The sequence below is a fragment of the Cyprinodon tularosa genome, unplaced genomic scaffold, assembly GCF_016077235.1.
Source record: "Cyprinodon tularosa strain WSP-4 unplaced genomic scaffold, ASM1607723v1 ctg437, whole genome shotgun sequence".
Taxonomy (NCBI): Eukaryota; Metazoa; Chordata; class Actinopteri; order Cyprinodontiformes; family Cyprinodontidae; genus Cyprinodon; species Cyprinodon tularosa.
Genome location: NW_024039160.1, coordinates 219,414 through 245,795, shown reverse-complemented (window position 1 = coordinate 245,795; position 26,382 = coordinate 219,414). Strand labels below are relative to the sequence as shown.

At 39.5% G+C, this 26,382-nt stretch overlaps 2 protein-coding genes across 3 annotated transcripts in view; one reads left to right on the top strand and one right to left on the bottom strand.

Annotated features, from left to right (window-relative positions):
* Nucleotides 1–22,032, bottom strand: part of wnt5b (wingless-type MMTV integration site family, member 5b) — a 63,669-nt gene extending 41,637 nt beyond the window's left edge. Inside the window, exon 1 of one of the 2 annotated variants that reach the window (XM_038299840.1) lies at nucleotides 21,955–22,032. The gene's annotated coding sequence lies outside the window, so the exon portion shown is untranslated. The remainder of the gene's footprint in view (nucleotides 1–21,954) is intronic. The other variant, XM_038299839.1, reaches the window with a different exon arrangement.
* Nucleotides 8,699–12,386, top strand: fbxl14b (F-box and leucine-rich repeat protein 14b). The gene has a single exon (XM_038299837.1). The coding sequence runs from the start codon at nucleotides 9,379–9,381 to the stop codon at nucleotides 10,579–10,581; it is 1,203 nt and encodes a 400-aa protein (XP_038155765.1). The 5' UTR covers nucleotides 8,699–9,378; the 3' UTR covers nucleotides 10,582–12,386.
* Nucleotides 22,033–26,382: the final 4,350 nt, after the last annotated feature.

The following is a 26,382-nucleotide window of genomic DNA, read 5'->3' as shown; positions in this document are numbered from 1 at the left end:
AGAACAGGATAGATACTAGAGGTGGTTCTGCACCAGTTTGTAAATAACATTTAAGACAAGAGTATTTTTACAAGGAGAGAGAGAGTTACATAACATACATGTACTGATAGAGTTAATCTTCAAGGGCAAAATCAACACAAAGATCAGTTTTCAGTGTGGTACAGGTGAAGCCCTGGTGGAGCGAGGAAACACCTGAGGGAACATTAAATATTCATTGAATACAGTGTACAGTAAGCAGGCCATCCGAGTCATTGCATCTGCCTGCTCTGCCTCTTCTCTGCCATTTGCGTACGTGCGATTCTGTTTGTCTGCTTGTAAAGGAGAAGAAAGAGAATCTACAGAGTCATGGTAATATCCATTCGGGAAGGTGCCGACCTTCGGGGGGGGAACGTGTTGACACATGGCGACGTAACCTTGGCAACCAGCAATCGCTGCGGGTGCAGATGAAGCGAGTTGTCGACACGAGCAATTATCCTGTTGGAGCCCTCCTCTGAATTATCAAACACAGACGCAAAGTTACACAAGCCTCAAAAAAATATGAGCTGATAAGAGGCTGAAAGCAAAGAATAAAAGCATATTACAGAGAGAAACTTTAGGGATGGTCTACACATCAAAAACCCACACCTACTAAATCTGGGGATCTTGATCTCACCTCAGTTTGACATCCCTGACCTTTTTTTCACCCTTCAAGCCTGATTTTGAAACCTACATTTAATACACCACTGCCTCTTCCCCTGACCCCTTCTCTCACTTTTCCCCTCCTCTCCTTTGCCACATCCATCCATCCCACTCCATCCCCTCTTTCTCACTCAGTGTGAGTGCTAAGCAGAGGCCCAGCGGGTTTTCTAAGAGGGCTGTGACACAACCCAGCAGGGCACTGACACACACACGGCTGCAATGTGAGGCAGACAGAGGGAGACTGAAAAACAGAAAGAAATGCATGCTGCGCAGCCACATAAACACACCAATGCACACACCACTCACATATAGAGGCTGGGTATGGGGAAGGGAACCTATGGCTTCACATTTTACCACCTTAAAACTACAGATGTCAATATATCCTATGGGGATTTCAAGACTCGGATCAACACAATGAAAACCTTCCATTGCAGCGGCCAGGTTTAAGCTCTGTAGATCCCATTTAACTCTGCTGAGGTCAGACTTTACGATTCAACAATCAGAAAGAGAGATTGCTTAAAAAATATGCATCCAATGGAGTTAAAATTCTGATAATCCAAAATTTTGGGGGAAAATGTTCTAAATAACAATTTAACTTTATTGATCTCACATTGGAAAAAGGTACCTCTGCATTTAACCCATAACCTGGTGGAGCAGTTAGCTGCCTTTGTGTGGCGCCCAGGGTGCAATCGGGGATTAAGGGTCTTGCTCCGAGACCCAGAGTGGCAGTCTGTGGGAGTGGGGCTCGAACTCAGAACCTCAGGATTCCAAGCTCGATGCCCTAAACACTAGACCGTCACTCCCCTTTATTTTTGCCACTAATAGTGACAAACATAATGAGTGATAATGATATCTGCTACAAACATGAATTCTTTTAATGCAGACGATTCTAAAAAGACATGAAAAAATCTTGAAGAATGTCCAGTTCAGCAAAGAGGACTGAGCCACTGATTCCCCACTAAAGTGGCTCAAGAAAATAACTCTTTACATACAGACCTGTGTTATGTTAGCCTTCTCTACATTAATAAACATAATCAAGTTTAAAAAACAGCATTTTATGTTTTCCAATGTGGGATGTTGTACATTTCTGAAATGTATTTGATGATCATAAAAACCTTAGTGTGAAAGCAAAGCAAAAACAAGATACCGTATCTAAAAATGGAGCAAATACTTTTTCTTTTGCACTTGTATATTATATAGGAAAAATTTTACACAGCACATCGTAATCAAAGCAAAAAATACCCACTGTAAAACAGGGAGGTTGCAGTATCATGCTGTGGGCATGTTTTTCTACAGCAGGGAGTGTAATTATATTCAATAAAGTATAATTTTCCTTCCACTCAAACATGAAGTTCAGAAGGTATGAGAGTTATTTTGTAAGTTACTATAGAAGCGATTCTGAATTATTTATTTCTAACATAGAAAGCTGAGACCTGAAAGTTGAGAACCTAGTATCCAGTTTAATTTGATCAGTTAAAATTCCAGTCATGTGATAATTTTAGTTTTTAAATCAAGCAAGCTAACCTATAAAGTCTGCTGTTTAAATCTAAACTCTTTGGACCCAGGGTGCAGACCAGGAAGCAGAGTTGTAGTTTAACACACATTTCTGCAGCTTCTCTACTGTTACCCACTCTTTACTCCATCCAGACAGTGTCTTGCCCACGACCAAAATCTAATAAATTAGCAAAGATTCCCAAAGGAGTAAATCATGATAATCTAATTAAAATCAAAATAACTCCAATTGGGGAAAAAGTTAAAACAATTAAATGCGGTCTGTTTAACATAAGATCGCTTTCCTCTAAAAGTCTACTAGTTAATGACTTGATTTGTGATAATCACATTGACTTGTTTTGCCTTACAGAAACCTGGCTGCAGCAAGAGGATTATGTGAGCATAAATGAGGCAACTCCTTCAAGCTATTTAAATTTTCACATCCCCAGAAGTTCTGGGCGAGGAGGAGGAGTAGCAACAATCTTCCAGTCTGACTTACTGATTACTCCCAAAACAATTAATACCTACAACTCTTTTGAACATTTAACCCTTAATTTCCCTGATCCAAATTTCAAGGCAAGAAAACCTCTTCTTTTTGTAACTTTGTATCGTCCACCAGGTCCTTACTCTGAATTTTTAGATGAGTTTTCAGAGTTCCTTTCTGATTTGGTATTAAATACTGACAGGGTCATCATAGTGGGAGATTTTAACATCCATGCTGACATTGAAGGCGATAGCTTAAGAGCAGCCTTTAATGCTATCTTAGACACTGTTGGCTTTGTTCAAAATGTGAATAGTCCCACGCATTCTCATCTTCATACTTTGGATCTTGTGCTGACATACGGCATAGAATGTGAAGAAATAACAGTATTTCCTCACAACCCTGTCCTCTCTGACCACTTTCTAATAACCTTCAGGATTACTTTAACAGAGTTCTCCTCCCCCAAAAGAAGGTTCAATTTTAGTAGATCTTTATCAGATAGTGCAGTTAAAAATTTTAAAGAATCTGCTTCACTTTCTCTCTCCTCTGTGTCACTGAGCAGTGCTGCAGAGTGCAAAAGCTTAGCTTATTCCCCTTCACAGGTTGATGATTTTGTTGATGGGGTTGCTAGTTCTCTGCGTATTGCCTTAGACAACGCAGCTCCTTTGAAAATGAAAACCGTTAAAAATAGAAAGCTTGCTCCTTGGTTTAATGCAGAGCTGCGTACTTTGAAGCAAAATGCTAGGAAACTGGAGAGAAAATATCGCTCCACAGGCCTGCGAGAGTCCTTCCTAGTCTGGAAAAATGGTTTACTGCTGTATAAGAGGACCCTTTGTAAAGCAAGAGCAGCATACTTCTCCTCATTAATAGAGGAGAATAAGAATAATCCTAGATTTCTTTTTAATACAGTTGCCAAACTCACCCAGAGCCATAGCTCTGTTGAACCGTCCATTCCACCTGCTCTTAGCAGCAATGATTTTATGGGATTCTTTATAAATAAGATTGATCTTATTAAAAATAAGATCATAAGCACTCCTCTATCCGCGATTGTACCTGAGGTAGTCATGGAATCTGAACCGGGTTTAGACTGCTTTGATCCAGTTGAACTCTCTGAATTAGCAAAATTATTGTCTTCATCTAAGCCTTCAACTTGTATGTTAGATCCAGTTCCAACCAGGTTATTTAAGGAGGTATTCCCTTTGATCTCCTCCTCCATTTTAGATGTGATTAATCTATCTCTGTTACAGGGATATGTACCTAAAGCTTTTAAGGTTGCTGTAATTAAACCTCTGCTTAAGAAACCGTCTCTTGACCCAGATGACTTGGTCAATTATAGACCTATATCCAATCTTCCTTTCTTATCCAAAATTCTTGAGAAAGTAGTTGCCAAACAAGTTTGCGATCACTTACACCATAATGAACTTTTTGAAGAGTTTCAGTCTGGCTTTAGAGCTCATCATAGCACTGAAACAGCTCTGGTGAAAGTCACTAATGATATTCTCATGGCCTCAGATAATGGACTTGTATCTGTGCTCGTCCTGTTGGATCTTAGTGCTGCATTTGATACAGTTGACCATAATATTCTTTTAGAAAGACTTGAATATTTTGTTGGAATTAAAGGAACAGCACTAGACTGGTTTAAATCTTATCTATCTGATCGAATTCAGTTTGTTCATGTTAATGATAGATCTTCAACACGCTCAAAGGTTACCTGTGGAGTACCACAGGGATCAGTGCTAGGACCAATTCTCTTTACTTTATACATGCTCCCAATTGGTAGAATTATTAGACAGCATGGGATTAATTTCCACTGTTATGCTGATGATACCCAGCTATATCTGTCTATAAATCCAGATGAAGCTAACCCATTACATAGATTACAGGCATGTCTTGAAGACATAAAAACCTGGATGACTCTTAACTTTCTGCTTCTGAATGCAGATAAAACAGAAGTTATAGTCTTTGGACCAGAGTCTCTGAAAAAGAAACTGATTAGCCAGTCACTTCATTTGGATGGGATTAAACTGATTTCAGATAATAAAGTAAAAAATCTTGGTGTTATTTTTGATCAGGACCTGTCATTTAAATCCCATATCAAAGAGGTTTCTAGAATTTCCTTCTTTCATCTGAGGAACATTGCAAAAATTAGAAATATCCTGTCCAGGGGTGATGCTGAGAAACTAGTCCATGCATTTGTTACTTCAAGGCTGGACTATTGTAATTCTTTACTATCAGGAAGTCCACAAACTGTAGTTAAAAGCCTTCAGCTGATCCAAAATGCTGCAGCCAGGGTTCTGATGAAAATTAAAAAGAGAGATCATATCTCGCCTATCCTGGCTTCTCTTCATTGGCTTCCTGTTAAATCAAGAATAGAATTTAAAATCCTCCTTCTCACATATAAAGCCTTAAATGGCCAAGCACCATCTTATATCAGAGATCTGATTGTTCCTTATGTTCCTAACAGAGCACTTCGCTCTCAATCTGCAGGTTTACTAGTGGTTCCTAGAATTTCTAAAAGTAGAATGGGAGGCAGATCTTTTAGTTATCAGGCTCCTCTCCTGTGGAACCAACTACCAGTTTTAGTCCGTGAGGCAGACACCCTGTCTACTTTTAAGGCTAGGCTTAAAACTTTCCTTTTTGATAAAGCTTATAGTTAGGGTGGCTCAGGTTATCCTGAGCTATCTCTATAGTTATGCTGCTGAGCTATCTCTATAGTTATGCTGCTATAGGCTTAGACATTTGGAGGACATAGGGACCCCCATTTCACCATTCTGCTTCATTCTCTCTCTGTTCTCCTATTCTGCAGAATCTGTTAGTTCAATCTCTAACCTTCTGCTCTCTCTGCTTTTCCTCAGAGTAGCTTTGCCTCGTCTGTTCCTGTTTGGCTGTGACGTCATCCTGGAAAGAAACATCAGCTGTGCTGCTTCCATCAACACCCTTGTTTATAGATGTTGGAGATCGGCCTGTTTTCCAGTGTGGTCCTGTTTCTCTGGCCGTGACTGAGTGGATGTGCTCTCTTCGTCCTCTGGCATGGGAGCTGCCTTGGAGCTCGTCTGCCTGGCTGTGTGTTTCCTGGACGGGGCCGCCTTTTACAGCTGCTTTTTGTATCTCTGTTTCTGTCTCCTTGAACCCCAGTCGGCCTCAGCAGATGGCCGCTCACACTGAGCCTGGTTCTGCTGGAGGTTTCTTCCTGTTAAAAGGGAGTTTTTCCTCTCCACTGTCGCTACAAGCATGCTTAGTGTGGGGGATTGTATTTGAGTCAATGAGTCAATGCAATCAGCTGGTTTTCCTTAGATAGAAAACTTTGTATCAATTTGACTGTATGATCTGGTTGAACTGTAAAGTGCCTTGAGATGACATGTGTTGTGAATTTGGCGCTATATAAATAAACTGAACTGAAAAACTGAACTGAACTTTTACAGACCATTCATGTCAGGCAAAACACGTCATGCCTGTTTAAATCTATGAAGGTACATCCAACAGACCAGAATCAACCACAGTCCGAGCATCTTGTGCTGGGAGCCGGAGTGACTCTCTCACCCAAGGTGTTTGCTCCGTCATTATAAAGCTTGGTATTCATGTCAGGACTGCTATTTTGAAAATGCATGACGCACTCTGCCCCTGAATAGCAAGGACGTAGGTGTTGCCAGCCATGAGGGACAGTGCAGTTAGCTGCTTTGTTTTCGCCCTTGATGAAAGTGCAGAATATAACTCATGAGAGTGATAAATCCCTAATGGTCTTTACACTCCAAGAAGAGATTTTTTTTTTTTTACTTTAAATATCTTCTTCTAAACTGATCTATTATGCAACATTAGAAATCTATTAATAGGTCATTTTCAAAATAGCATAAAAGGATTAAAAATAGGCTGCACGGGCTAATGAATACTTTCAGTGCTAAATAAGGAAGACATTATTTGGTGCCATTTTCAAAATTATGTTATGCTGGGATTTGAATTACAGTAACAAGGTAAAGATTGGTCGGAATTCATTAATATTTCAGCTTTCGACCGTTATTTTTATTTATTTTTTAGAATATCAGGAATTACGGAGCCCAAAAAATAGGTTTCTAGATGCCAGGTGAGAGAACAGCGATGCTTAATTCACTTTTATGTGCAACAGTCTGAATGAATACATGGAGAGCTTTTGTTTTTATAAACATAGATGTCACTGTCTTCCTTCAACAGTTATGGTTGTTATAAAATTAGGATCTTTCAGTATTGCTTGGTTTTATAATTTTCCACATAAATTTGTAAAAAGTTACAGATATGAGTTTTTATAAATTAAACAATGAGACGCTAATCTTTCTATTATGTTTCATCTTAATACAATTAAATATCATTCATAGTTTAATTAATAAATAAAAATAATTCAATTTGAAAAGTGACTCTTTTATAGATTTATTACAAAGTGATCTAGACCGTTTACTTTTAACTACATTTAGAAAATAACAGTATAGGACTATAAAAATGAAAGAATATATTCTAATAAACTGGCCACAATAGGTTATTTCTAAAGAAGCTAACTGTTTAGGAAGTGATGACTCCAAACATCAATAGAAAGTGGAAGTAAAAACTGTGGAGGAACAAGGTGCAAAATCAACAGAGATGGTTGCAGTTTTGAGATGTTTTTAAAGCAAAGGCACAGAATCCAAGTTTGCAATTATTTAGACCCGTCTACCATGACATTTATAGAGTCTGTCATGCCTCCCTCTGCTGATGAGCTTAAAAATACTCATTCCATTGTCAAATCATCTCCTTTATCTACTCAAATTAAGGGTACACTTGATTTAAGATATTTTTTTTTTTACTTATTTTTACTTATTTCTAGATCTTTTTTGCAGTGTAGTTGAGGCTCCCTATGTTGAGCAGTCACTATGCTGCCAGTCTGCAAGTTTTGGATTCAATCCCAGCAGTATGTGCATGCTAGTCTGGGCAAGGCACTTATTTGTGTGTGCTTATGAGGGCTATTAGCCAAATATTGTAAAGTGCTATAGAAGAAAAACATTCACCTGGGTTTTATTATTTGTATGTTCCAAAAAGAATTAGGAAACAATCCTAAAACCGGTGCAAATGCACAGAGGTTTAAGTGTTTTTATGCATCTTCAGCAAGAATGTGAATGTTGATAGATTTGAACTGTAGCTTGAATAACTCCACATTATTTAGATATAATGCATAACAGCTTATGGCCTGTAATACTTTTATTCTGTTTTGAAGTTCCTTAAACAAAATAAATTATTTGAGGGTCTTGCGGCTGAAAAAAACTCATAAAAAATCTTACTTTTTTGAATTCTGATTTATTGTTTATTCGTCTTTTCACCTGTCAGTAACTTAAAGACAAATAAAAAACAATTGAAATAAAATGTATGGGTGAGGGGATTATGAAGAAATAGATTTATGGATAAACCTCTATTCAAGATGTCCCATTCAGTAATTTTCAAAATATATTCTTTCTCCCCTTATAGTTATCGAAACTTTAAAAAATAAGAATAAAACTCAATGTTTTTATAGTCTTTGCAACTTTATCTGATTTTATTCTATCAGGCAAAGCCTCAGACTAGGACTGAAACAAAGAACCTATGTCTGTTTTTAGGCCGTTTGGTTGAATTCCTCAAAGCAACGATACAAATAAGAAATGTGGAGGAAAACCGATTTTTACAATAAATACACAGTTAAAAAGCCGACTGTCCGGTTGACGCTTCTCAGTTTCCTGTGTGGTCCGTTTGAAGGGTTAAACCCCAAAGTGAACTGAATTGTAAGAAGTTGGTTTCCAAGGGAAACTGTTCGCACCGTTCCAGCTGAGGCGGGACAAACCAACTGCTTCACAGGGAGGGGATAGGGGTGCTCGGTCCTAAATACAAAATAAACTCACACTCTGGCGATTAGAAAATACACTAAATATTGTTCAGATTAAATACTAACATTTATTAAGCAAATATAGTAGTTTTTAGATATGTAAAGCAATTTTGAGGAGTGAATGTGAGCATCGTTTCTACTGTCGACCCCTCCGGTGTTGCCAGAGTACCGGGTTTCCTGCCAAGTCGGTTTGAAAAGAGCAGACAAAGGCTTTGAGCTCAGGACGCCCCTCTCTGCCTCTCACTCTGCCCACAAAGCCAGCATAAACTCCCATCTTTTCCGCTTTCCTCTCCCCCCTCCACTCTGTCATGGAGCTGCCCCGTAACCAGCGGCGCTAAGACTCCCGCTTCGGCGCTTTACTTCCTCCTTCTGAAATGTACGACCGTCTGGATCCCCGCTCGGCCGCCGGAGGAAGGCTTTCTGTGGGTAAAATACGAGGAAGCGTCGTCTGAGAGAAGAGGGAGAGAGGGGGGACGGATTGACGCTTTTTCCTCCTCTCCTTCCCGTCGCCCCCTTTTTTCCCCCGGCTCCTTTATTTTTGGCGGATAGCCGAGGGTTCAAGCCGGAATTAACGTTTTTCTGTCCGTTTTGCTTTAAAAATATCCATTTGAATCCTGCTGCGCAATCAGAGCGGATCACGTGGCACCAGAGAGAGTTGGATCGATTTTGCACAGTTTGGATTGAAAGTAGGAGTTAAAAAAAACCCCAACAAAAAACAAGAGTAGCACCAGACTCATCTTTTTCTACTTTTTTGGGGGGGAGTAACTGGGACTGCTGTTACTTTTGCATCATTCCAAGTCCAGAAGGTGTTGTTTTTTTTTCAGCCTTGGAGGTCAGGGGTATTGCTTCTTATATGCCTGGGTTTTGAAAAACAATGGAGACGCACATTTCGTGCCTCTTCCCAGAAATTTTGGCCATGATCTTCAGCTACCTGGATGTGAGGGACAAAGGCAGGGTGGCCCAAGTATGCATCGCTTGGAGGGACGCATCCTACCACAAGTCAGTGTGGAGGGGGGTAGAAGCCAAGCTGCATCTCCGCAGAGCAAATCCCTCCTTGTTCCCAAGCCTCCAAGCCAGGGGGATCCGGAGAGTCCAGATCCTGTCCCTGCGCCGCAGCCTCAGCTATGTCATCCAGGGGATGCCCAACATAGAGTCCCTCAACCTGTCTGGCTGCTACAACTTAACAGATAATGGGCTGGGACATGCATTTGTCCAGGAGATCCCGTCACTTAGGGTTCTGAACCTAAGTCTCTGCAAGCAGATAACAGACTCCAGTCTGGGTCGGATCGCCCAGTATCTAAAGAACCTGGAGGTGCTGGAGCTCGGTGGCTGCAGCAACATCACAAACACCGGGCTTCTGTTGATAGCCTGGGGCCTCCACAGACTAAAGAGCCTCAATCTGAGGTCCTGCAGGCATGTCTCAGATGTGGGGATTGGACATTTGGCGGGCATGACCCGAAGTGCAGCGGAGGGCTGCTTAAGCCTGGAGTACCTCACCCTCCAAGACTGTCAGAAGCTGACAGACCTGTCACTCAAACACATCTCCAAGGGGCTGACCAAGCTGCGGGTGCTGAATTTAAGCTTCTGTGGGGGGATCTCGGACGCCGGGATGATCCACCTGTCCCACATGACCTCCCTCTGGAGCCTCAATCTGCGCTCCTGCGACAACATCAGCGACACGGGAACTATGCACCTTGCCATGGGCACCCTTAGACTCTCCGGGCTGGATGTCTCCTTCTGTGACAAGATCGGGGACCAGACTCTGGCATACATAGCTCAGGGACTGTACCAGCTCAAGTCCCTGTCCCTGTGCTCCTGTCACATCTCAGACGACGGGATAAACCGGATGGTGAGGCAGATGCACGAACTGAGGACCCTGAACATTGGTCAGTGCGTGCGCATCACAGACAAAGGGCTGGAGCTCATAGCTGACCACCTGACCCAGTTGGTGGGCATTGACCTGTATGGATGTACCAAGATCACCAAGAGGGGACTGGAGCGAATCACGCAGCTCCCCTGCCTTAAAGTGTTGAACCTGGGACTCTGGCAGATGACAGAAAGTGAGAAAGTCAGGTGATTAGGAGTGTTTTGGTGTGTGCGTGCGCGTGTTTGGGTTTTATTTTTGGGTGGATAGGGGTCACCAGGAGCAGGAGTCGGGTTGAATAGCAGAGGTGATTTTCTTTTATTAAAAAAAAAAAAAGGAAACCCCTCCCTGAAAGCTCCTGTGGAAGGTGAGCCTCTTCCGTTAGACCAGATCATTCTTTCTTTTCAGCTTTTTAACTTTCCATTCTGTTTGCCCACATCTTAAATATAAAACTTAATATCTTCCAAGTAGAAATCACTTAAAAGGTTGTTTTGAGATGTTAACTAATTAGAGTTACAATATCCCAAGAAATCTGACCTGAGCTGCAGCAGCTTAAGTTGTAATATTTAATTTTCTCATCAAATTTTAAATTATTTACATCCATACATCAAAAATCTTTTTTTAATATTCAAAGCGAAGAAAGGTTGTCCAAACTTAGATTTATTTTTGCTACGAGTCCAGATTTGACGACTAATTTCCGCTACAGCCATCACGCCTAATAAACGTTTGGCTACCTCGTATGTGGTTGCTTTTCAAAAGGATGTATACAGAAGAAGACAGAGGAAAGCTGAGAAACGAGAGACTGGTAGAAAATGTGCCTAAAGGGACTGGAGCTGCCCCCTCCCCCATTCCTCCCTCCCTCCCTCCCTCCCTTCTTCCATGAGAAGAGCCAGTGAAAGGAGACCAGTACGCAATCTGACTACCTTTGTTAATTTAACCCTATAAACAGCTCCTGTTTTCTGTGGAGTTCAGTCCAAATTTGCTTCACGAAAAAAATTCCCCAAATCATACATGGAGCAAAAAGGTTTCTTATTGTGTGTTTGTTTCATTCTTTCAAGGATAAAGTCCAACTTTAATGTCCTTTTTGGCAGGATTATGAGCATACCTCCCCCTGGCAAAAATACCTATAATTGTTTAATATAAATAGGCATGGGCCGGTATAAGATTCTAGTACATTTAAAAACAAATACGAGACACTTCTTTAAATAAAAAAAGTACAGCAACAAATATCCGTATTATATTAAAATCATACAACTATGAACGACATGTATAGATGTAGAGCAAACAGATGTACTGATCAGAGAAAGAAATTGGCAGATTTCTACTCGATCCTTGGATTAAATATAGAATATAAATAAAAAAGAAACTAAGAACTTGATGCTTCAATAAAAGTATTTGTACTTTAATCGACTTTAGTTATTTAAAATTTGCATCAATGTTGGGGACCTTACCAAGCTTTAGTTGGTAAAAAATATTTGATGATTTTTATTTTATTTCAGTCTTTAAATAAAATAATTGGCAGGTTAGGCCACAAATTTCAATGATGAGAGATCAGAATTTGCGAATAAAAGCCTGATCGTCTCATCATTTAGAGAAACCTACTAATAGTCAGCACCATAGATGGCGCTAGTAGAGTTTCTACACCATGACAGGGTTTGTTTGTAACTACAAATATTCCTCAATGGTCATTTTATAATTATTTTAAAGTCAAAGTAAATAGTAGGACGTGAAAACTGTAATTGGCAGGTCAAGCCTTTAACCTAATCAGAGTTCAGTATCGTCCTGTAGAAACTTTAATCAGTGCATCCGATAAAAGGTTTTTTTCATGGCTGTTGATTATTTATAGCTTCATTGCCATTAAAAGGCAGTTTATTTCCCAAAAGAAAAATGTGTCCTACAAAGAGAAATTTATGTGTTTTTTCAGCCAGCTGATGGGCAGTCTGCATTAAAAGGTGATGCAGGGACGGTGTTGCATTACTGTGTGCGCTATTTGGCCAAATGTTTTTAAAATTGGGGGGGGGGGGGGGGGAATTATTGTAAATGACATTTTTGCGGTTTTGAGCCGACCCATGCCTAACGACGACACAGAGAAGGGTCCATTAACTGTTATGTTACACCTTGTAGGTATTTCTGTAAGGGACGCTGGTGGAGATGAGTGTTCAGAGTACTTCAAATTGAAGTGTTTTCTATTTCTTACCCTTTATTAATCGCAGCTAATCAGGGTTTGTCTTGTGCTCTTATTTTCCCACATTAGCATGGACGCATTCATATTCATGTTGCCCTTACTGGTGCAGTTTGTGTGTTTTTTCCCCCCCTCATTCGTACCCTGATCATCTCTGAATAAAAGTACCCTTCAAATCAATCCTCAGACAGGCTTAGAATAAATAGCAAATCGATTATTTTTCCTTCCTTTCTCCCTCGAGTTTTGGGTTTGCAATGAGCAGAATATACATCTTCTTTTTCTCATCTCACCGTCCCTCCTTTCCAAAAAACACATGCAGATTTAGACTGTACACACATGCACACGCGCACACTGACGCCAGTGTGTGCGCATTTTTTATTGTAATGCAATGACCTGCTAGAAGATGAATATAAACGGACGTGCGTCCTGCTGAAGAAGCTCTGTGTGTGTGGGTGTCTTTGACAATGAAGAGATGTACTGTATATTATGTGTTTGTAAAGAAAAAGAATGCAGAATCCCAAATGAAATTGTTTTATATTCTTACGGTTAAAAACATTAAAAGATATTTATATAATTAATGAATCAGTGGTGTGGATTATTTGTGTGTTTTAAATTCCTCCTCAATGAGCTCTTCTACACTTCATAACAATATGGCCTTTTATTATTTTAATGCACTATTCCAAATAGCTGCCCACATATTTAGAACCATTGTCCTGCTCATCTAAAGGGCTTGAACAAAAGCAAAAAAAAATCTTTGTTTTATTATTTATGAGGAGGCTCAAAATGGATGCTTGCCGTCTTGATTTGGCTGCAGTGCCTGTGTAATTAATTATCACCATGTTGTTTATTATAGACCGTTCTGCATTGCTGATTTCTTTTTTTTGAAGCTTCAAAGTCTAGTTATTTGCAGATGGATCCAGAAGGTACAAAGTAGGAAAAAATAAAAGCACATTAACGGTAGTGTTTAATAAAGTAAAGTTTCCCAGATGTTTTTGTTTTAACCTTTTAGGGGGTTGTGGTGCTTTGTTTGAATTGTTCAAGCAGCGTCTTTGCAGCTACATGCAAGTTTTCTCTGACTGCTTTCCATCAGGACATGGCCTGTGTGTAAAGTGACACATACCACAGTTAAACAGGGCTTGCCAGGCCTGCTCAGCTGCCATTGTCTGCTTTTAGAAGTTAGCAACATAGGTTTTTGGGCTTTTTTTCTTGCTTTTCTCCTTCTCTTGTTCAGTCACGCATACCAGATCCCAGACCAGGCAGGGGACCTTACCAGCACCGCCACACATCCCCCCGCCTCACACACACACACACACACACACACACACCACACACAGTCTTCCTTTTAGCATTCCACACCACCATTCAAAGCATTTAAGCATTCTCTCCCTCCTGACTCTCTGTCCATGGGGATTTGAGGATAAAGGCCAACAAGAGGGATTGTTGACCACAGGGACATACAGAAAATGTCAATGTTGGCTGTTTTTAAAGTTGCTTCTTTTTTTTCTTTTTTTTTTAAGTATTTTGGTATTGTGCAATAGCACTGCAACAAAACTGACTTTTTATATTCAAAAACGAGCTGAAAGATTTGAGTGCATACTTTTGTCTCTATGGCAAAATGAGTTTCTATTTTATTTTGTCAAACAGCTCTGAAGTAAAATATGTTTAGAATAATCATTCATGCACTTCTTTTCTTTCCACATATGAGCTTAAAAATGTGATTTTAGGATTTATGCAACGGTATATCATGCACTTTATTCAACCCCTTTTGCAGAGATAGCCTTGAATAATGATAAATAAAAGGGCATTAAAGCTGTTTTATAGTGTATTTTTCCAACAATAATTGTCGCCAGGACTCATCTTTTATTGCTCTGTACAAAAAAAAAAGTAGTTGTAGTTATATTGGAGGCAGAGCTTTCTTCCCGTCAAAAGTTTCCCTCTAATAAGATATCAAAAGGTTTTGCCTCATAATGGCAACCCAAACTTACGTCAAATTCATGTGTATAAAAGCAGTTTACAAACCAGGCAACAGAAGAACAAACTGTAGCTAGAACAGCTGCAATCCATTCATTAGATGAATAGCAAGCAGGGAGGTATACAAGATAAAACGACTGTTTCTTATCATATGACATTTGGTGCACAGACCCTCTCCCGATGGATACAGGAGACAGGGAGGTCACGTTGGGTATTGCTGCAGAAAAGCTTCTGCAGGATGAAATGTAGACTCACAAAGATACAATCAGCTGCATTCAAATGATAATGGGATACTTTATTAATCCCCGCAGGGAGAATCCCTCTTTGTGTCCACTACCCTCCTCAAAGAGGTCAGAGGTCAGGGACTGGCTTCAGAGCACCTCTGCATGAGCTGCTGTGGGAGCTGGGTGACTTGCTCAAGGACACATTAGCAGGGAGTAAGGTTGCCAGGGTTCACTTTATTTTAGTTTGAGAGTCATGTGCATGTGATGCAGTCCACCTTTAGGCATCATCTTTTTTAACCAGTAAATGGAGTTCTTAGTGAAGTTACAGCCTGAATTTACATTTAGAATAGAGACAATTGAAGGTAAATCTAGCCTGGAGTGTTTTTAGATTTTATAACATTAATGCAAACACTAGGTGCACTATGAATTGTTTTAAAGTGCATGGGTGCTACCAGTCTGTGGACAAAGAGTGCCTAATATTCCAAATATAGCACTCCCAATTTACACTTTTGTCCAAAGTTAAACTAAATGGTGCATGTAAATGTAAAACTTCTTTGCATTAGAGGTCCCATTTTTTATTTCAAAAATCACATCATTTTTAAGTGACAAAAAAAAAACTGCGGACAAAAGGGGAGTAAAGACTGTAATACTCATCTGCTGATATTCATCTTCTGTAAACTAAAAAACACTTGAGTGGAATAACTATTTTTAATTAACACACATGCAACAACTAAACTAAACATTTACATATGTTTGATATAGCCAATCTTTTATGTTTACCCACCAACTCTAGAGAAGTAATATACATTGATGTATATAATATAATTCCATCTGTTAATATCTTTCAAAGTACTTGCTGGTAAAAAAAGACACTGCTTGACTGAATGATTTAATTACAACTACAGCACTAACTACCATGTAATCATATCACGGAATTAACCAACTTAATAGAACATAAAGGTAAAGCCAAAGAAAAGGTGGCGATGGTTTGGAAAATATTTTACCATAATGAAAAATACCCTTTAGTCTAGATAGAGTCTTCTGAATCTTATTGCAGATTGAAGTCCCGGCAGCAAGGGTATGTTTGTAAAACCATTTATTCATATTTTATACTTCTTAGCCTGAGAAATAGGCTGAAGATTCAGCATTTAGGAGCAGATTTTTAATATTTGCAAAGCATGTATTTAAATGGTCCTTTATTAATAATGAATACATTAACCGAGAGTAAAAACGAATGGAGAGATAACATATCATAGAAAAGGACCACCCTAAAAGCATCAAGTGCCGACTGTCCTCTGAGAAACCGCTTCTGTATTTATCTGGGCATGTGGCAGCCTGCTATCAGTTTCAAGTCCTCAGGTTAATTATCAATATATTATAGACTTGCATATAAAAACAACAACAAAAACCGTTTGACCAAAACAGGTTTAAAAATTATCTTACAATTGTTGCTGGATGGGTTAAAAGTTACTAAACCTGCCGATCTGAGAGGAACCACAGAGTCACTGAACAGCCTGAGCTCTCTGAAAGTTATAACAAAATTTGACATAAAGTGGATCATATTCCACTTTTAAAGAATGTGGCATTGAATTAATCTAATAGGAGATCTGTCCAAAATATAAATTCCTCAAACACATATAATCCTTAGAAAGCTGACAGCTGTTGATGTTGCTAAGAAAGCAGGTTGCTGCAACTTAATGGGAGAAAAACAGAATAAACTATCTGCAGTTAGCATAGTAAACTAGCCCCATTCGCCAGTGGCCAAAATTATTTTTGCCTGCAAGTGGTCTAGCCTCGATCAATGCCTCAGGCCCTAGAACTGGCGGGCCAATCACAACGCAGAGATGCGTTTTGAACTTTAGGATGCAAAGCGGGCGGGGGTTTGAGGGCGTGACGACAAAGCTGCACAACGTTAAAGAAAGCACAAGGAAGATGGCAACAACTATTAAACAATTCTCATTTGACTCAGCCTTGGAATCAGTTTTGGAAGGATTAGACTTGGGGTTTTTGTTGAAATGTGAGCAGGAAGAGGCTCTACACTCATTAATTTTTATGAAGGACTCCCCCACCAGCTTTCTGTCGCGCTTACTACGTCACAGCGTTGGCCAATAGGCACAGACATGGTTTGAAAAACAACGGGTTGTTCTCATCAACAATCTTCCAATGTCTCATTCATCGGGGCCAGACTAAATCACATATTTAATCTCACATTTAGTCTGGTTTATCAGGCTAATCTGCAGCATGAAATTGAAGAAAAACTCTAATCAGATAGCTCAATCAGCCCCAACAACTCAGATGTTAATATTTTATTTGGGCTTAAATCATAACATTTTAAATTGACATATCACAGTTTGTAAATGTTAGTACCTTCCACAGACATTTGCAACAAGATCTGATAAAGTTAGCATTTGTTTTTATTAAGATCTTGCCACACTTTGATGTACTTATTTCAGTGGTTGTGTCCAGGGCAACCATAACATTGGTCTCCTGCCACCTCCATGGTTCAGCATGGAGATGCAGAGTTCAGAGTGACCTGCTGTGTCAGTTTTTCCACCATGAATAGTGCTTTGCATACACGCACAACGCTACAGTGGGTGCTCTGCGATAAAATCTCTCCTTTTCAAGCCTGGTCATTCTTTATTAACCACAGACTGATATAAACTGTTGTTTATCAGGTCATTTCAGAAGGGAACTGGTTGCTTTCGATTCAATAATGGTATCTGAGTAAATTTAAGTTAACAATGTTTCCACATTTCAATTATATAGTATTTTATGTAGTTCAATCAGATACAATCCAACAGGAGAATAATGAGGTTTGAGGCTGTAACATAGTATTTAGAAAATGTAAGATGAATTAGCAATACTTTAAGACACTGCATGATAGATTTGTGATCTGGCATTTGTGATTGGCATCTAGAAGCCTGCACAATGTCCAGCCTGACAGTTTCATTTTTCTCACAGCCTCAGGGACGCTTCTGGAAAATTTCAAGGCTGGAACACATGAAAGTACAGTGCATGCTAATGTTGTACCTAAAAAGAGACAAATCGTTTTAGTTTCTAGTCCTTGTCTTTAGATGTTTTTGCAAAGTTAAATTAGCTCAGTCTGCTTAACAGAGGAATCAAGCCACTCTGACTTTTTTTTTATGGAGCTCACAGAGGCTACCGCTCTGCTGATCATGACCTCTGATCACCGAGCAACATGATGGTTGAAATTGGTGCATTCTGTTTAAGAAGACAAATAACCCTTTTTCCCTTCATAGTCTGAGAGTGAATCAGGTTAAAGTTGTGTTTTAGGTCAGTTAGGAATACCAAACATTATTTCTATTTTATATGAACAAATGATTTGATATAATTCTTTATCACTTTTCCAGAGTCAAATATTTCCACACACATGTACTAGGCCTTTAAACAATTTGGAAAAGTCCAGCTGATGATTAGGTGGCGATTTAAACTATTTGATTGAATAATTAATTCTAATGTATTGAAAATATTAGGTCAACCCCTCAAACCCTGTCTCTTGTGCAACATCTTTATTAATTAAAATAAATTGTAACCTGAACCAAACTTACAAACTGTTAAGCTCAACGGTAGCCGGATCGTGTTGCACGTTTTGCAACAGTTAGATTGGAGTACCGGAGTAGTAGGTTTTTGTTTTAGATTATGAACAAATCAGGTTTTATCTGCTATCTGCTATGTTTGACTCATTCTTTGGGTATGATATTTGGATGTTTCTATGACTGACAGTTCAGATAACTTCATTTAAACACTTTGAGCCAACTGGTTTAGATCGAGACCTACATTTCTGCTGCATATTTATGCCTTGCTGGTAAAGTCTTTTTTTATTTTATAAGAGCTGCCTTTGCGTTTGAACTTTGGTTTGTGTGAACGAGAGCGTTCAGCCTGCAAGTTGTAAAAGTTGAGCTGTGACTTGTCACGTTGTGCTCAAAACATTATATCCTGTCAGGCAGCGAGGAACGGCAATATATACATGTGTGAGTGTGTTTTACTGCTGTCATTAAAAGGAATGGTTCACCAATAAAAGGGGAACTGGGGTTCTTCACAACAAAGCAGCAGAGGGTATTAGCAGCACGCTGTTACTGGCCTCCCCCACATGCCTCTGTCTTCAGCTGCAACAACTCCCAGTCTGTTTCTCTTTTCTGCCACTCTGTCTTTCTGGCCTGCATCAGACGCTCTGTCCCTCGTTTTTACCTCCCATCTCACAAACTTCTTTCTTCTAGTCTTCCTCTCCTCCTCTGCTCTTTATTCCCTCTTTCTGTAACTGTAACTCCCACATATTCCCATCTCTCTCCCTTTCTGATTTTGACCTTTTTTGTCTCTTCTTTTAAAATTTTTTCCAAAAGATTGTTCGACTTTCAGCCTCTCTCTCCAGAACCATTTCCACCAACCCTCCCTCCTTCCCCATTTCTGCGGCACCTGGTGTTAAGGTGTCACTGAGGTACAGTAGACGGCTCTTTGAAGTCCCAGGGGCCCTCGGGGGGTTGTGTACGGGTGCGCTCTTGTGCGTCAGTAAACTTTTTTTCTTCTTTGCTGACGGGAACATTTGGCTTTGCCTTTGATTTGGGAAACATTCTTTGTTTGAGAGCCTGTTACATGTTCTTTTGTACACTTTTTCAACATTCTTGAAAAATATGTGATCTTCAGAACCTAAAACTTCAATTTTCATATTTGTCATAGTTTCTGTAATAAACTGAGGTTAATAATTGGTAATCAACCTCTTCAGAATTAAGTCAAAAACTGACCTTTCCTTTAGTTTTTATTAATTTATTCACACAAGGTTAATTAACAGTGCCCATTACAATTTGTGGCACCCTCAGTAAAGGTGTGTGGCAAAGCCTGAAAATGGATTGCTTTTAATTAGAGATTTATTGGAATTTAACTGATGATTATGTTAGTTCTGTAACAATGAAATACTGGTTCCAGTGATTACGGATCTGTGCTGGTTTAAAGATTTTCCACAGTTTTCAATTCAGTTTATTAATATAGCGCCAGACAACACGTCATCTAAAGGCACTTTACAGTTCACCAGATCATACAGTCAAATTGATTCAAAGTTTTCTATCTAAGGAAAACCAGTTGATTGCATCGACTCATTGAATCGAATACAATCTCTCACACTAAGCATGCTTGTAGCGACAGTGGAGAGGAAAAACTTCCTTTTAACAGGAAGAAACCTCCAGCAGAACCAGGCTCAGTGTGAGCGGCCATCTGCCAAGGCCAACTGGGGTTCAAGGAGACAGAAGCAGAGATACCAAAAGCAAGTTTTCACGACCAGCATGCAGCTTAAGGTAACACATTGCCAACCCCCTCCCCCACTAGTTGCTCCTCATTGCCATTTCTATAAAAACTTAAAGGAGAAGTTCACTTTTTAACACTTTAAGCCCATTTTCTGTAGTGTCCAGGATGAAATCGAATGATCGACACCAAAATTTTGACAATTGCTCCTGTCTCTGCTTTTTGGCTCATTTAGAATCCCCCCCTGGCTGCTTCAGAACAGCTTCCATAGTGCATGTCCGATAATGTCCTTAAAACAACCTTAAACGTTCTTTTTTTAAAATATGCTACTCACCGGGTCGTCAGCGCTGTTCAATGACGTTCCAAAAAAAGTTTTGTGAAGAAAAAACGTTCCTGTAGTGTTTTATTTAGCATTTTGTAAATCCCATTGAGTTCTGTTGGAATAGTCAATATTCCCCTGCCACCGGAAACGGAAATGGGGCCTGTTTACACAGTTGTAGTCTTTTCGCTTCACTCTGTGTACTCCGACGTCGAGAATCAAGAATCCACCTTTCGTATTCCATTTTCAGAGTTTTTTAAAGTGTTTAACAGAGACGTTAGCACCTCGACGTCGGAGTACACAGAGTGAAGCGAAAAGACTACAACTGTGTAAACAGGCCCCATTTCCGTTTCCGGTGGCAGGGGAATATTGACTATTCCAACAGAACTCAATGGGATTTACAAAATGCTAAATAAAACACTACAGGAACGTTTTTTCTTTACGAAACTTTTTTTGGAACGTCATTGAACAGCGCTGACGACCCGGTGAGTAGCATATTTTAAAAAAAGAACGTTTAAGGTTGTTTTAAGGACATTATCGGACATGCACAATGGAAGCTGTTCTGAAGCAGCCAGGGGGATTCTGCATGAGCCAAAAAGCAGAGACAGGACCAATTGTCAAAATTTTGGTGTCGATCATTCGATTTCATCCTGGACAATACAGAAAATGGGCTTAAAGTGTTAAAAAGTGAACTTCTCCTTTAAGGCGAAACAGCCTCAGTGTAAGGTGGTTTACTTTAGGCAAGCTATGAATGGAATCTATGGTAAAGAGCTGACTGCAAGTTTGGTAAGTGTGTAGATAAGGAAATAAAACATCAAAAATATGCTTCAGAAAAGGATACACAACATAAATGTTTTCAAAAACCCTCCTCAGTATGTTGCCTTTCTTGTGTTTGAAAGCTCTATAAAGACTGAATAAAAGATGTAACACTAACTGTAATAAGAAAGATTTATATTATTTCAGCAGGTGTGGAAAAAGATGCCAATTTCCCTATTTGGATAATGGCAATTTGATCATTTCGCATGTTTTTATTGTTCAAGTTCATCACAGAGAACCTCACACCAACAAAGGAGCTGAACAAAAGGTTTTTTAATCTTCATTTTGCTAAGCTCTACTGATTTCTACCCTGTCAGATACTATTGTGCTTTAGAGCTTTTCGTTTTTTTTTTAAATGGAGTTATCTGGATAAAGCTAAATGCTTGTTCAGCTTTAAGGTAAGGCAGAAATGATTTGAGGCCATAAAGGGTAGAAAATTCTTTCATCCGACCAGATATGATCAGAAATTTTGTCTTTATGATGATTGATTCCAATTAACGATGTAAATGCATGAAAAAAAACACATTTCAGTCTTGTAGTTACTAATAGCTGATAACAACAGTTACTAATAGCTGATAACAAGTCCGTAAAATGATCACAGTCTAATTGCTGGATGAGATTCTAACATGTATACTTGCAAATACTGTAAACACTAAACCAGAGGTTTGTCTTTTAATGATTGTATCCGCATTAGAGGCTTTACATTTTGTTATTGTTGCAAATTGTAAGTAAATTAAGAAATAAATTAGTGACAAGGAGAACAAAAATTTCAGTATTTGAGATTTAAGTGAAAAGGCAAGTGAAGGAGTATTCTAACTTACTGGGTCAATGCTGGGGGTGGAGACTGTGGGGGCAACACCTCTGTCCTAAACTCTGCTATAGTCAGCACCAAACCTACAGAGGGAAAAAAAGAAGGCACGTCAGAGAAAAATATGTCAGAAAACCAGTGAAATGTGTTAAAGACTAAAAAAAAGTACAGAGGGGAAGAAAAAAAAAGACGCTGATGGTGAGAAAAAGAAGCAGAATGAGAGAGGAATTTGTGAGTCACTGTTTAACTGTGGGCTGCAAGAAGTCGGCTAGCCATGTTAAAATACTGTCTGACTGCACACACCCACACACCAAAACTCTTCTATTAGAAATAAAAAAAACTGAGGTTTAACAATAGCTGGCACATAAACATAGTATTTATGCAAAACCTTTGCCTCTCTACTGCTTTAATACCCAGCTGGACAAGCTAATTATCTTCAGTTAGACATTTTGGGCAAACACACACACACCTCTTTCACATTTTCTGAGGGTAATGAGCTGTTTTCAATGTTCGTTAGAAATGCAAAATGTCTGACTTCAACTGGAAGGAATATGAACAGAAATAAATGACCATTGTTGATTTAGGTGGAATATTTATAGATATAATTGCACAACATATTTATTTCCTCATCTATCTATCTATATAAAACACAGACTCCTTGGAGATCTTACGAACAGTAAATAAGATACACTCTTTACAATTATGTCAGAGTGAAGAGACTGAATTGGCTGCAGTCTTTTCATGTTAATGTGCCGTTTTCCTGCATTTAAAGGTATAATGGAGGATTTCCCCAAGTTTTTGAAAAGACCCACCCTCTCCACTTTAATTAAAAAAAAAAATAAATAAATGCACATGCACAACCCTGTACCTGCTCCCGAGAGGGAACACCTACAAAACACATGCGGAAGCATGTACAAGCCCATTTCTCCTCGCTTATATTCCAGAAGAAGATTTGCAATTTTTCCACTGTCAGACTCAGCACAGATAAGTGAAAATGGGGACGAGCATGTAGGATGGCGTAAGGCAAGGCAAGGCAAATTTATTTGTATAGCACAATTCAGTACAAAGACAATGCAAAGTGCTTTACATGATTAAAATATAGCAAAATAAAACAGAATCAAAGCAAGTAGGGAAAAAAAAAGTAATGTAAACAAATCACCAGAATGATTGACAATACCATTAAATAAAATAATTATTACAAAGGAGCAAAAAAAGAACCCTTTGTAAAAGTTCAGTCTGTGCAGAAGCTAAGCAAGCCCTATAATATGTTGTGATTGAGAAAATTGGTATTTATAGCCAAAACAGTATCCTTACTTGGAGAGAAACCGTTACATGTAAGGGCAGCAGTGCTTTAGGCTGCACAACAAACAGCAAAAAGCAAATATAAAAGGAAATCTGTGGTTATAATATTATAGAAGTAGTGATTTTGGATGTTCTGGCATGTGTGGTGCCTGATGCTCATTAGGTCACATTTTGTTTCCCTTTTTGCTTTACAGACTGATTTGTTGTTTAGGAATAGTGATGTGGGTAGATATTACTTTGCATGCTGAGTATTAGCCTTTTTATTCAGGAATGGTGTTAATTATCAGACTGGCTGGGATTAATATATTTTCATTGCAGGACAATAATTTAGAATTAAAATGTGAATGTCCTTGGTAAATTATATAACAACCTGGGGTGTTACAATAGGACACTGAGAATTATGCAGCATGTGTTGCAGACTTCTCCATATTCCCACTTCAAACTCAATAAAGAGCATCCGAAAACAGAAGGATAGAGAAAGAGGGAGAAAGTGGGAGTGGAGAAAGACATGAGCGTTCTTTTCAACTTTTTTGTCTCGCTGTGAAACCACGTGCAGCCCTGACAGAAATGTGACAGAACTGTGATGCCAAAAACCACCAAACTCACTCACATTCTAATTTGTCAGGAGAGTCTGTGTCTCGGTAGCGTGGGAGGTGCATTGTGCTTGTGTGTGCTTGTCTTCCTGTTCACGTGTGATTGAAGGTGCATGTGCATAATGCATGCGCTTGCAAGTTTGCATGCCTGCCTCTCTCCATCTTCCTGTCAGCTGAACTTGTCATTCAAGAATCAATAAAGAGAAACTTTTCTCCTCCTGCTGCAGTTTGTTTCCAATTTCTCACAATCTTTTTAAACTGTGCAGTGTGTTTACAACCAATATTTGACAAGAAATAAGGACATTCTATAATGTCAACCAGAATATTTCTGGGCTTTTTCAACAATATTTAGAAATCACAAGGCAATCTTTACCTTAATGTTTGTACAACCAAATGGTTTTAAAAGCATGACTTGCATTACCTTCAATACAGAAATGTTTCAGACCAATGAAATGCAGTGACATGTAAGAAGTCAATGCATCATCCAATGTTTGGAAGGCTGAAGATAAAAAAACAAAAAACATGGCTGCACCGGTAGGGATGGGAATCGAACACCGGTTCCTGTTCAAAACCGGTTCTGTGTGTTCCAATTCCATGGCACCGTTTGGCAGCATGCCTATCGATTCTCTTATCAATTCCAGGCAGCACCAGAGCCTAGGGCTCGCAAGTTATGCACACGGCATTCAGTAAGCAAGTACATTGTGACCAGGCCTAAGTCTAGAAAAGCAAGATATAAAATTGTGTCCCAATTGTTAAACTGATCGAAAGTTTGGCTTCATTTTAATAGAGTGACCAGACCCGGCCCCGGACATGTCCTACTTTTCAGACCTAAAAAAAAATGTCCAGGGGGAATTTCAAAATCCTCCGGGATATTTTGTCGACTACAGTGCAGCATGTAGTCGAAACAGGGAATCAGCACGGGGGACAGAGCAACCGAATCTGACCCGGTAACAGTAGCCTAAGCAACAGCGGCCCCGTGCTTCCCCCCGCCTGCCTTACCGGTCCCCAGCCCCCCCTCCTCCGGCTGAGAACGGGCGTCTCATGGCTCTCTGTTAAAGTCAGGTCCATTCAGCGGCCCAGCAGTCAAAAAAAAAAAAAAAAGTGTCCTTTTCAGAAATCCAAATCTGGTCACCCTACATTTTAAGGAAGAGAAAGATGGCAACAAGGCACTTTGCATTAATTGCAAAGTGGCAATTACAACCACGGGAGGAAATACATCCAACATGCAGAAACACCTGTGCACACAACATGAATGCTGTGTTTTTCAATCCTGCCGGACAGAAGCTAAAGTTACAACCAGCATGGAAGGCAACTCTGGTGGTAAGTAGCTAGTTTTATATCACTGTGCTTAATGTGGTTCCTACTAAATCATATGCCATTTCTGGAAATAAATCAATTTCATACCTCTCTTTGGAGTTATTAAGGGAGTGTGCCTTTCTCGTTTATCCAGCCCTTCATTGCCAACATGTTTAATTAGAACTACTGGTAGCTGGAATTATTACAGGATTCTAGTTATTGCAACGGATGTAACGAAACATGCAACGAAGTTGCTCCGCAGTTCAACGAGCGAGAGAAAGGTGATGCTCATTTATTTAAATCAAGGAGAGATTAGTTTATTTCCCAAAACTGTACAATAATGCTTTTTCATTAAATGGATGCCTTCTCCATTAGATTTAGATGACTGTGACAAGAATCGATAAGAGAATCGAATCGTTTCACAAAATCGATAAGGGAATCTGAAACGTGAAAATCTTATCAATTCTCAACACTATGCACCGGTTTCATTTGAAATATCCTCCATTTCTTTTGAAAAATTGGTTAAAAAAATGTATTTGTTGCTTGGTGGATGAGAAAATGTTTGTGCTTTCCTCTCGACCAGATTTGGTGAGAGTTTGATTTATCAGTTAACTCCACTAGCTGTAAAACTAATACAAAATGTGATTGTTCACAGCTGGTACTGCTGCTGTAATTGGCTGAAAACCTGACATGAGAAGCAGGTACCCAGTCTGCTCGAAGAATTGTACTTAATGTCCCTCTCTCTTGCGAGGCTTCCCAGATAGATACCATGTAGAATTCAAATTGAAATTCATGGTATCAATCTGGTTTATGCCAGGTTACCAGGATGGTACACCAGGATCTGATTTGCAGACCTGAAACACTAGAAGCTCACAGCGCCAGTGGATCACCAGCTTCCTCACTGAAAGTAGCATTAGAGAGCATCCTCAGTCGTACCAGCTCCTCTTCTCTCTGTAGTAAAATGACTGCAACTCACTGGACCAGTCAGCAAAACTCCTGAATCTGCATACAGACAGTAGGCACATCAGCCTGGAGATTAACCAAGAAAGACCATGGGTCTGATGGTGGACTTTCAGAGAAACCATGACACCATTTCCCTTTACGTTTCTCAAAAATACCGTCCTTACTGTGGATCACTTCTGGTTCATAGAACCACCGTTTTCTCACACAAACAATGTGGAAAAGGTCCAGCAGAGCCTGAACTAGCTGTTGCTATATTCTGGCTCATTCACTAATAACAACTAGAAAAA

Coding starts and splice junctions, on each gene's coding strand:
- fbxl14b (XM_038299837.1), top strand. CDS start 9,379: ATGGAGACGCACATTTCGTGCCTCTTCCCAGAAATTTTGGCCATGATC.